Raw genomic sequence first — 12,836 nt, 5'->3', positions numbered from 1 at the left:
TGGGGCAGGGTGGATAAAAATCAATGATTAAAAAAAAAAAAAAAAAAATCTGATTTTAATTTGATTAAAAAAAAAAAAAAAAAACTGATTTAATTCGATAAAAAAAATAAAAAATTTGAATCGAATTAAATCAGATTTTTTTTTCCAAATGAAATCAGATTATTTTTTTATCGAATTCATTTTAATAAAATGTTTTTGGAGTAAAAATATCATCTAAAAATCGTTTTCTTTTTTAAGATGCATTACTAATTTTTCATTTATTCAGCATTAAATGGCGCATGATGCTGTATATTCTGCAATATTTACATTTTTGGTAAACTCATTCAATGAATCCAAGCACTGCATGCATAGATGCATTCACAGAATGTCACAATAACCATGACATTAAACAAAGTTCAGGAATATTCCCTTTATCCCATTGTTTTGCACATCTATGTACACTACAAACTGTGTGATTGAGTAGGTTCTGATATCGCTGTTTTACTAACCTGGCAGCTTATTATTATAAATGGGAAGCCTTCATTTTGTTTGCAATTATAAAAAATTGTAACTACCAGCAAGAAGGAGTTCTTGCATTTAAAGAGCCCCTGTCCTTTCAGACCCATCATTAGTGGGCATTCACTCACCTGCTGCCGCCACGTCCCTCACCATGTGTCCCTGCCCCATCACCAGGCTTTCCATTAAAGTGAATGGGACTGTCGGTGAGTCAGCAGCGGGTCAGAGGAGAAGCCTCTGCAGGACAGAGGTGACAGTTGCTCTTTAAAAATGATGCTTTATATCTAGTTGTTTTACTGGTGATTTAAATCCAATCCACCCTGGAAATAGGTACCTACCAGTTCCTAATCTCATTCATCGCATGGCAATGCAATAGATAAGATTATCCATCACCGACACCCCCCCCAATGTTCTCCTCCAAAGGTCATGTGCCGTTCCCATCCTTGCCAAGTATTGTCATTTCCTAATTATATGGCTTTCCTCTCTATATTGAACCTTGCAAGTTGTCACCATAAATATAAATACAGATTTCCGGGCTGTGGAGGGTGCGGGAGCGGCTGGCTCAGTCTCTCCAGTGGCAAGCTGAGAGGCTGAGCCATGCTTTTGGATGGATTCCGACATTAAAAGTTGGGATCGATCCTGGATCGGAGTAATGTCCGTGGACAACGGACTTTAGCCCACTTTCTGCTGAAAACAGGTGAAGAACGCACTGCACTCCTGTGATCCATAGGAGAAGTTTTGGCCATACATTTATTTTTAATTTTTTTTTATCTAATCTTATCCAGTTATAGCTGAAATCCAGCATTACCTCGTGTCTTGCACAATTATAGAGGACACTCTTCTGTACTGACGACTGCACCCAACTAGCTCCTCCCACCCGCCATGATCTGCCTGCATTGCATTGATGTTATGGATGTAAATGTAATGAATGATGATGCGTTTCCTGTTTACAGAGTGGATTCCTGCTGTGGTGCATGTCTCCCAGCCCACGTAACGGTGCTGAACTGATTTACAATAAAATCATCCGTCCATTCTTCCTCCGACATGAGGGTCAGATGGATCGCCTGGTGAAGGACATTAAAGACAAGGCTTCCGAGACGGCAGACACAATTGGGAAGGAAGGTAATAGAAGTTTTTTTTTTTAGATCTAGATGGTACGTCTTTAGTCTCCCTCACTACAGGGGACTTATAATGGATTGTGTGTGTGTGCGTGCCCCTATAGAGCTCTACCTTGCAAGGGATAAAAAAAGCTTTCCTTTACAATACGCCATATCAACCAAACACGTGAAACTACAAAGGAATCGCATTGCTGTGTTTTTTAATACAGAATTTGAAAGCATTAAAGTGATTAAGGTAAAATCTTTTAGATGCAGCCCCCCCCCCCCCCCCCCCCCCCCCATATGCTTACCTGAGCCGATCTCGGTCCAGCACTGTGCGCGGGAGCAACAGCTCATCATTCAGGACGCGCACAGTATTTTTGCACCTTTTTGAAGAGGCAACAAAAACCGTGAGCTGCGATGAGGCAGGGATTAGCGATGCCTTTGGACCACTGGCGGCAGGTTCTGGATTGCCCTGCAGCAAGTGTGTTGTCCTGAGAGGGCCTTCAATGCAGCAGGAGGTTTTGTAATGAAGAGGTGAATCGGCCTGTCCCCTGACATTGTGATCTATTTTCCAGGCAATAAATATTGACCATTTTTGTCCCTCTGCACCCAGGTGCATGAATCCTTAAAGCCTAAGTATACTTAAAAAAATAATAATATTGCTTACCTTCAGTGAGAAAGTGTCCCTTGTGCTGCTGTGTCCTAGATTTAGCAGAAATCTTCCTCCTCCAATATAGCACCAACTTCTATAAATGGAGGAAAGGGTGGGCATACCTTGATGAGTGCTTGTGACCGCTCCCTTAGTTCTGTTAACCCCTGCCACACTGAAAGATTGCAGGGGTGGGGAGGGCATCTGAGGAAAGGAGATTTCTGCCAAATGAGGGCCCAGCCCTCACTGAAGGTACATTATGACCCTTATGCCTTTTTTTAACTAAACTAAAGAGTGTGCCTGTGTATGTACAGTGCATTCATAAAGTATTCAGAACCCCTTTACTTACTTAAGGACCGAGCCTCTTTTACATTTGTTTTTTTACAAGTTACCCACATAAGCCCCGGACCATTTGGCTGGCCAAAGACCAGAGCACTTTTTGCGGTTCAGCACTGCGTTGCTTTAACTGACAATTGCGCGGTCGTGCGACGTGGCTCTCAAACAAAATTGTCCTTTTTCCCCCACAAATAGAGCTTTCTTTTGGTGGTATTTAATCACCTCTGCGGTTTTTATTTTTTGCGCTATAAACAAAAATAGAGCCACAATTTTGAAAAAAAAAAATATATATATATATATTTTGTACTTTTTTGCTACAATAAATATCCCCAATATTTTTTTTAAAAAAAGCTAATTTTTTTTCTCCGTTTAGGCCGATATGTATTCTTTTACATATTTTTGGTAAAAAAAATCGCAATAAGCATATATTGATTGGTTTGCGCAAAAGTTATAGCGTCTTCAAAATAGGGGATCGTTTTATGGCATTTTTTTATTATTATTTTTTTTACTAGTAATAACGGCGATCTGCGACTTTATGGCAGACACTTTTGACACATTTGTGGAACCATTGTCATTTTACGGCGATTAGTGCTATAAAAATGCACTGATTACTGTGAAAATTACACTGGCAGGTTAACCGCTAGGTGGCGCTGAAGGGGTTAAGTGTGTCCTAGGGAGTGATTCTAACTGTTAGGGGGAGGAGCGAACAGTGACACGTCACTGATCATTGTTCCCGATCACAGGGAACAGTAGATCACTATCGTGTCACTAGGCAGAACAGGGGAATGGCCCTGTTCTGCCTTTGCCGACGGCAATCGCAGGCCGCACGGAAACATCGAGTTCCTGGGCCCCGCAGGCACACTCACGTGCCCGCTGGGCGGCAAATTTAAAGGGACGTACAGGTACACCCATTTGCCTGCCCGTGCCATTGTGTCGACATATATCGTCGTGTGCTGGTCGGCAAGCGGTTAAAATAATTTTTCTTTTGCTAGAAAAAATTACTTGGAATCCCCAAACATTATATATTATTATTTTATTTTTTTTCTAACTACCTAGAAAATAAAATGATGGGCAATGCAATACTTTTTATCACACCGTATTTGCGCAGCGCACTTTTTTTGGGAAAGACGACAGTAAAGTAAGCCCAATGTTTTTTTTTTTTTATATTGTGAAAGATAATGTCATTCCAATTAAATTGATACCCAACACGCTTCAAAATTGCTCCCACTCGTGGAATGGCAACAAACGTTTGTGATCACATATTCTAGGTTTTCAGCATTTCATAAAGGGTCTAGGAGTCGGGGGTAGGGAAACATCAGTTCATTGGTCTGCCCAGTGAATGGCTGTGCAGGGGGGGGGGGTGTCAGCACAAGTCTTGGGCGTTGAAGGACAGGCAGGCTGTGCTCCCAGCACAGACAGAAAACTGACCACACTGGGAAGAATGTGCTCTCATGCCTAGCATGGCAGGAACGCCAGGTAGTTCACACAAATGAAGCAATGCACAGAAAACGGGTTACTTTTTACAAGTACATGGGTACAACAGGCACATATCAGGAATCTGAAATGTTGGGGGTAACATTCTTCAAGTGTGTAAGTAACACATGCTTTGGACTTTTTTATTTTTTTTAAGTTGCTAATATATATAAATGTCTTCTATTTTTACAGCTAAACGGGCTACTGTGAACTTGCTTGGCGATGAGAAGAAGAGCACCTAAGTGGATATATGAAGTGGTTCCCTATAAGCCTCTGTGTTACATGGGACAAAGCTATGGCCTATACTCCTTTGGCAAGGGGGTCTGGAACACCGGCTGACCAATCACTGGGGAGCTCGGAGTCTCAGGCCTCGCTGCTGCTGAGAGCTATTAATATTGTTGCCTTGAAATCTGTTTTTTGATATGAAGATCATGTGTTTCAGTAGTTGTACTATTTTTGTTGTTGTCAATAGAGAAGGTAAGCATTTTTATTTAAGAGGCATCAAGTGTCCAGAGCTTAAAAAAGATAAATATCAGTATGGGAAAAGCTTTTAAATGTATTATTGTCCTGTATTTAATGGACCTCAATAAACAACGTGGCCATACTGAGTACCTTGCCACCCTGTGTTGTATTTATTCATATCTGCATTTGTTGGGGGTTCTTTATGTGCCAATTCATGTTCCCTGTTTCCACATCGGTCGTATGGCTTTAAGAAGTTCTTTTCATGGGTAAAATTCCCTCACACAGGTTATCTCTCTGTTATTTTATATATCATTTCTATATATCGATCTCTCTATCACTGTGATAATGTGTGTTTAACCACTTCCAGACCTTAGGTGTTTTTCAGATTCGGTGTTTGCAAGACTAAAACATTTTTTTCTGCTAGAAAATTACTTAAAACCCCCAAACATTATATATTTTTTTTTTCTAACACCCTAGAGAATAAAATGGTGGTCATTCCAATACTTTTTGTCACACCGTATTTGCGCAGCGGTCTTACAAGCGCACTTTTTTTGGAAAAAATTCACTTTTTTGAATTAAAAAATAAGACAACAATAAATTTGGCCCAATTGTTTTATATATTTTGAAAGATAATGTTACGCCGAGTAAAATGATGCCCAACATGTCACGCTTAAAAATTGCGCCCGCTCGTGGCATGGCGTCAAACTTTTACCCTTAAAAATCTTGATAGGCGACGTTTAAAAAATTCTACAGGTTGCATTTTTTGAGTTACAGAGTAGGCCTAAGGCTAAAATTATTGCTCTCGCTCTAACGATCGCGGCGATACCTCACTTGTGTGGTTTGAATACCGTTTTCATATGTCGGCGCTACTCGCGTATGCGTTCGCTTCTACGCGCGAGCTCGTCGGGACGGGGCGCTTTAAAAAAATTTTTTTTTGCTTTTCGCATTTATTTTTATTTATTTTAGAATTTGTAACACTGAAAAAAAAAAAAAAAAAAAAAAATTATCACTTTTATTCCTATTACAAGGAATGTAAACATCCCTTGTAATAGAAAAAAGCATGACAGGTCCTCTTAAATATGAGATCTGGGGTCAAAAAGACCTCAGATCTCATATTTGGGCTTAAATGCAAAAAATAGAAAAAAAATAAAAAATGTCATTTTTTCAAATGACCAAAAAAAAAATTTGTCTCTTTAAGAGGCTGGGCGGGACTGACGTTTTGACGTCACTTCCGCCCAGCCGAGCTATGGGGACGGGCGAAGGAGATTTTTCCTTCAGTCCCGTCCCCGCTCACCAGCCGACAGCATCCGATCGCCTCCGCCGCTACCGACGGCTCCGGTAAGCGGCGGAGGGCACGGGAGAGCGGCGGGAGGGGGGGGGGCCCCTCTCCCGCCACCGATAACGGCGATCTCGCGGTGAATCCGCCGCGGAGACCGCCATTATCGGATTCCAGACCGCGCACCCTAAAGATGGATACCTCGGTTGTGACAGCAGCTGCTGCCGTTACCGAGATATCCGTCTTTAAAAATAGGACGTACATCGTCGTGCGCAGGTCTGGAAGTGGTTAAAGGGTTTGTGTTAAAGCGGAGTTCCACCCAACAATGGAACTTCCACTTTTTGGAATCCTCCCCCCTCCGGTGTCAAATTTGGCACCTTTCAGGGGGGGAGGAGGGAGCAGATACCTGTGTAATTCAGGTTTTTGCACCCCCACTTCCAGGCATAGGTTGCCACGTCCTTTGCCACCTCTGTTCCCTCGCTGTCTTCTGGGAGACACAGGTCCCAGAAGACAGCAAGGACCAGTGGGATCACGCAGCAGGGAACCAGAAAGTGAAGCCGCATTCTTCACTTCCTGATTCCCTTACTGAAGTTGCCGGCACTTCCACCCGAGAGCCGAGGGACAGATTGGCTTCGGGTGCCGACATCCCAGGCACCCAGGACAAGTAAATGTCCATCTATTAAAAGTCAGCAGCTGCAGTATTTGTAGCTGCTGACTTTTTTTTTTTTTGGCGGGACTCCACTTTAATGTATCTTAAAACACTTTTAGGGGATGTGTATGTCCAGAAAAAGGGGGTGAAAAAAAATATTTGCTCCTCTGCTGATTTTGTACGTTTGCCCACTGACAAGGAAATGATTTTAATGGTAGGTTTATTTTAACAATGAGAGACATAATAACAAAGACATCTAGAAAAACATATTTAAAAATTGTTATAAATTGATTTGCATTTTAATGAATGAAAAAAGTATTTGACCCCTTCACAAAACATGACTTAGTACATGGTGGCAAAACCCTTGTTGGCAATCGCAGAGGTCAGATGTTTCTTGTAGTTGGCCACCAGGTTTGCACACATCTCAGGAGGGATTTTGTCCCCCTGTTTGCAGATCCATTAAGGATGACGTTTGGTAACTTGAGCCTTCAGCTCCCTCCACATATTGTCTATGGGATTAAGGTCTGGAGACTGGCTAGGCCACTCCAGGACTTAATGTGCTTCTTCTTGAGCCACTCCTTTGTTGTCTTCGCCGTGTGTTTTGGGTCATTGTCATACTGGAATACCCATCCACAACCCAATTTTCAATGCCCTGGTTGAGGGAAGGAGGTTCTCGCCCAAGATTTTACAGTACATGGCCCTGTCATAGTCCCTTTTGATGCTGTGACATTGTCCTGTCCCCTTAGCAGAAAAACACCCCCAAAGCATAATGTTTCCACCTCCATGTTTGACTGTGGGGATGGTGTTCTTGGGGTCATAGGCAGAAATCCTCCTCCAAACACGGCGAGTTGAGTTGATGCCAAAGAGCTTCATTTTGGTCTCGTCTGATCACAACACTTTCACCCAGTTCTCATCTGAATCTTTTCAGATGTTCTTTAGCAAACTTTAGATGGCCCTGTACAGCTTTCTTGAGCAGGAGGACATTGCGTGATCTGCAGGATTTCAGTCCTTCACGGCATAGTGTGTTATCAATTGTTTTCTTGGTGACTATGGTCCCAGCTGCCTTGAGATCACTTCAAGATTCTCCTGTGTAGTTCTGGGCCGATTCCTCACCGTTCTCATTATCATTAAAACTCCATGAGGTGAGATCTTGCATGGAGCCCCAGACCGAGGGAGATTGACAGTTATTTTGTGTTTCTTCCATTTGTGAATAATCACACCAACTGTTTTCACCCTCTCACCAACCTAATTGACGATGGTCTTGTAGCCCATTCCAGCCTTGTGTAGGTCTTGGCCATGGTGGAGAGATTGGAATCTGATTGATTGCTTCTGTGGACAGGTGTGTTTTATACAGGTAACAAGCTGAGATTAGGAGCACTCCTTTTAAAAGGAGTGCTCCTAATCTCAGCTCATTACCTGTATAAAAGACACCTGGGAGCCATAAATCCTGCTGGTTGATAGGGGATCAAATACTTATTTCACTCATTAAAATGCAAATCAATTCATAACTTTTTTGAAATGTGTTTTTCTGGATATTTTTGTTGGTATTCTGTCTCTCACTGTTAAAATAAACCGACCATTAAAATTATAGACTGATCATTTCTTTGTCAGTGGGCAAAATCAGCAGAGAATTAAATACTAAGTGTTTTTGCTTTTAGTAATGTAGGGGAAGGCTAGAACCCCCATCAGCCTTTTGTTTCTGTCTGTGTCGCAGTTTTTTCCCCCACTTAGTGTTTTTGGTGAAACCAATAACGCTGACACTAAGTGAGACCTGAATAAAGGTAAAACCTGACAGGGGCTTTAATCCTTCTGCTCACTATTGAAAAACTGGGAAAAAAACATTGGCTTGACACAAATAAGAAAAAGGAAACCATCGTGAGATAATCCTGGAGGCTGCCATTGCTGACCTGCCATGAAAGTGGGCACTTCAGTAATCTTCATTTTAGAATTGCCTTTTCTATCCAATATATAATGGTCTGTCTACTATAAGTAATTTAAGCTGAACTTGGGTTTAAGTAAAAAAATTAGCCTTAATTAGCCTTACTTTAACCCTTGCACTGCAAGGGTTAAAGTGTCTCTAAAGGCAGTTTTTTACTTTGATACATTCTTTGCATTAAAGCGGAGGTCCACCCAAATTATTATTTTTTTTTAAAAAGCCAGCAGCTACAAATACTGCAGCTGCTGACTTTTAAAAAAAATAGACACTTACCTGTCCAGCGCGCCCGCGATGTCGGCAGCCGAAGTCGAGCAATCGCTCGTCTCTCGGCTGCCCCTGCCGCCATCCTTGGTGAGGGAATCGAAGTGAATCGTTGCGGCTTCACTGCCCCGGTTCCCTGCTGCGCATGCGTGAGCGGTGCGGCCCGTCCTCACTGGTCCCCGCTCTTTCCAGGGAATAGTGTGTTTCCAAGGAGACAGCGGGGTGGGGGTTGGTGTGACTCCCACGGGAGTCTATGCCCGGAAGTGGGTGCAAATACCCCCCCCCCATAAATACTTACCTGAGACAGATCTTGATCCAGCAGGGGCTCTCTCTCCTCATTGGCTCAGATACAGCAGCAAGAGCCATTCTCAATTAGAGCCAATGAGGAGGGGCGGGGGCGAACACACTAGGGAGTAAGCAGGTACGAGTGCCCCTATAGCAAGCAGCTTACTATGGAGGCAATTAGTGAGGAGAGGGGCCAAGAGCGCTAGCAGGGGACCTGAGAAGTGGAGTATCAGGGCTGCTCTGTGCAGAACTATTGCACAAAGAGGGTGAGCATGACATTGTAGGGTTGCACAGATGCGTGTGGTGTGTGTTTAGTATGAGTACTGATGCATTCAGTCAAGTACTCACTGATACCAAGTACCTATACCTTTTGTAGTGCGATTAGAGCCCATACCAAATGAACGGGCTCAAATCGCACTGCAAAGAATCGCATGTGATTTGAACAGGAAGCGGTGCGATTCCTGTCCCAATCGCATGCAGTTTCCTGCACCACTCTCGTGTGAACCCAGGCTGCAGACTGTGAAAAGCCATCCATTTTATATGGGCTCAAATCGCACAACAAATGTATTGGTTTCAGGTATCGGAGCATTCGCATGAGTACTCGTGCACATGCTTGGTATCGCCACTGATACCAGTACCGGTGCAACCCTAATGACAGGTTTGTTATTTAAAAAAAAAAACTGTCCCTTACAATCACTTTAATGTGAGGGGTAGAGGAGTAAGCAGCTCTACTTACCTTATTTTCTCACTCCTGTAGGCTTCCTCATCCCAAAAGCCATTTCCCTTTGCGGCTCCTCCAGTCTCGGGTATACAATTACCATTAGGTACCAGTCTCATACCATGCACAGTGAGGGTCTGTCCACATTGCAGAGAAATAAGGTAAGTATAGCTGCTTATTCTTCTACCCCCAGACAAAACAAGCAAAAGGGACCTCGCCTGGAGTTTAGATAATGTAATGCTTTAAATCACATTATGCTAACTGATGTACAGTCACATGAAAAAGTAAGTACACCTATAAAATATTTTCAAGCGGCAAACATTGAATCTTCATTCAAAGAGTACACACAGATAAATGTTTTCTACTTTAACCACTTAAAGCGGAGCTCCGTCTGAGAAAAAAATCATCATCCCGGCACAATCATTTGAAGACCGGTGATGTACGGGTACGTGGTCGGCAAGTGGTTAATAAGAATAATTACAAGGGCGTATAGTTTTATTTTTGCCTTTTTTATTTGTTATAACAAAAAGTCGATGGATGTAATGGTGTACTGTGGAAAAAGGGAAGTACAGCCTTGGCCTCAAAAGCTGGTATTGCCCTCTGTAGTCTTCTTAGGTATTTTACATAACGGCCCACCAGTCTCTTGAGATCAGCTGCATGCAAAACTCCTTCAGTTGCAAGATGTTTGTGGATTACATTTCAACATTTCAGTGGTATTCAAATGAGGCTTTGACTAGACCATGCCGTATTCTTTCAGACAGCCTTTCACATTCTCATTAAGCACATATTTTGCAAAATTCATAGATGACTCAATGACTGCAAACTGTTTAGGCCCTAAAGCAGCAAAGCAACACCCAAACCAGAACATTTGTACACATCCCTTGCGGGTTCATTTACATAGGTTGAAAAAAAGATACCAGTTCATCTAGTTTAACCAGCAGAAAGGGGGGGGGGGACGAAATTGGTGCAATCTGATTTTAAATGCTTGTACTGTGACACCAACTGTTGCAAGAGTTACCTGGAGATCCCACGAAGAGATGTGATTTTTTGGAGACTTCTTTTTGGCATCAAACAGTCCTGTTGGGCTGAATTTCCTTGACTGGTGAGTCCTGAAAAAACTAGCAGTTGTTTGAAATCTACAGTTTTATCAATCATTCCACTGTACAGAAACTATTGTACAATTTGGCTACCTTCAAATCCTTTTTCAAACTTGTAGGCATCCTGCTTTCTGTGTCAATAGATGCAGAAGCAGGACACGGGAGCGTGCCCACGTGGGTGTCCCAAAGGCGAGTGCTTCTCCGACGGGGCACTCGAGAAGAGGAGGTTTGGGGCCACGCTGTGCAAAACCAATTGCACGGTGGAGGCAAGTATGACTTTTGGTTTTTATTTACTTTTTTTTTTTAAATAACAGAGGGTTTAGTAACCCTTTAACGCTAATCTATTAGAGCAGTGATTCTCAATCTGGGGGTCGGGACCCCCTCGGGGGTCAAATGACGATTTGCCAAGGGTCACCGGATCCTGGGCTGTACCTGAAGCTCGCAGCATTGACAGCCTTTTCGCAGCCGCCCAGCAGGGCAGTCCCTGGAGCCTGTGGCATAGCTGTGGGGCATGCAGAGACTAGAGGTCAGCTGACTGGTGAGAAATGTGAAGTGTGAGGGGCTGGAGGAGACCCTATCTCCTGATTTCGGCATAGGTGTCACTGCTGCAAGACACCACAGAGCTGGAGAATACATGGAAGGGAGAGGAAAAGAGGGAGAGAAAGAACAGGAAAGATGGCTAGAGAGAGGGATATTGGAAAAAAAAACAAGAACTGAAGATGGAGATAAAAGGGAAAGAAAGGAGAACATAGAAAGAGTGGCACATCTTAAAAGGTACCACAAGGGGTTTTAATTCTGTACGAGTGGAAGGGTGCTGACAACCCACGCTATGGAAATTTTACTGTTAGGGGTCCCCACAACTTGGGAAATTTTATCAAGGGGTCACGGCACTAGAGGTTGAGAATCACTATTAGAGCCTCTTTCTTGCAGCATACTGTATACCAGGGATCGACAAATCCCGGGCGCCATGTCACCATGGCGACTAGAAATAGTGTCCTGGCGACTTGGCTTGGAAGGTGAGCTGGCTCCATCTGGTGGTGAGCCGTTGGTATTACAAGTTATTACCACCAGATGTGAGCTGGCGCCATCTGGTGGTGGCCGTTGGTATTACAAGTTAAGCATTACAAGTTAAACAGCAATTCTAATGTCATTTTTCACTATTTTCACTGCCATCTCTTTCCCTCTAATTAGAACCCCCAAACATTATATATATTTTTTATCCTAACACCCTAGAGAATAAAATGGCGATCGTTGCAATACTTTCTGTCACGCCGTATTTGCGCAGCGGTCTTACAAGCGCACTTGTTTGGGAAAAAATTACACTTTTTTAAATTAAAAAATAAGACAACAGTAAAGTTATCCCCATTTTTTTAAATATTATGAAAGATAATGTTACGCCGAGTAAATTCATACCCAACATGTCACGCTTCAAAATTGTGTCTGCTCGTGGAATGCCAACAAACTTTTACCCTTTAAAATCTCCATAGGCGACGTTTAAAAAAATCTACAGGTTGCATATTTTGAGTTACAGAGGAGGTCTAGGGCTCTACCAATCGCGGCGATACCTTACATGTGTGGTTTGAACACTGTTTACATATGCGGTCGCTGCTCACGTATGTGTTCGCTTCTGCGTGCAAGCTCGTCGGGACGGGGTGAGTTTTCTGGCTCCTAACTTTTTTAGCTGGCTCCTAGATTCCAAGCACATTTGTCAACCTCGGTTGTGGCAGCAGCTGCTGCCGCTACCGAGGTATCCATCTTTTTTTTTTTTTATTGAAGTATTTCAAACAAGACATACAAACATTGAAAAAAGAGAGCGCTGTGGCAAAACACCAGACCCCTCCTCGACCAACATGGCCAACAACATAGGCAATCTACCTAACATAGGTATCTGACTGCTCCTACTGAAACCATTCCTTAACCCACCCCCCTCCCCCCATCAACCCAAAACTCAGTTCACCACCACCCTCGGATAACAAGCTCCAAGAAAATAAATAGGTACACGAGTCCGCTATCCATAATAGGCATTTGTGGCCACAACAACATAATAATGTAAGTTTTACCCCAGCGGACCGAGCACTGCAATCAGGGGATTGACCAGT

The 12,836-nt window shown here is 43.0% G+C and overlaps 1 protein-coding gene across 2 annotated transcripts in view; it reads left to right on the top strand.

Annotated features, from left to right (window-relative positions):
- Positions 1 to 4,672, top strand: part of REEP5 (receptor accessory protein 5) — a 44,858-nt gene extending 40,186 nt beyond the window's left edge. For both annotated transcript variants that reach the window (XM_040343526.1, XM_040343534.1), the window contains exons 4-5: positions 1,449 to 1,617; positions 4,246 to 4,672. In XM_040343526.1, coding sequence (XP_040199460.1) covers positions 1,449 to 1,617; positions 4,246 to 4,295 — 219 coding nt within the window. In that variant the 3' untranslated portion in view covers positions 4,296 to 4,672. The remainder of the gene's footprint in view (positions 1 to 1,448; positions 1,618 to 4,245) is intronic.
- The last annotated feature ends 8,164 nt before the right edge of the window (positions 4,673 to 12,836 follow it).

The sequence above is a fragment of the Rana temporaria genome, chromosome 1, assembly GCF_905171775.1.
Source record: "Rana temporaria chromosome 1, aRanTem1.1, whole genome shotgun sequence".
NCBI lineage: Eukaryota > Metazoa > Chordata > Amphibia > Anura > Ranidae > Rana > Rana temporaria.
This window is presented reverse-complemented; position numbering and strand designations above follow the sequence as displayed.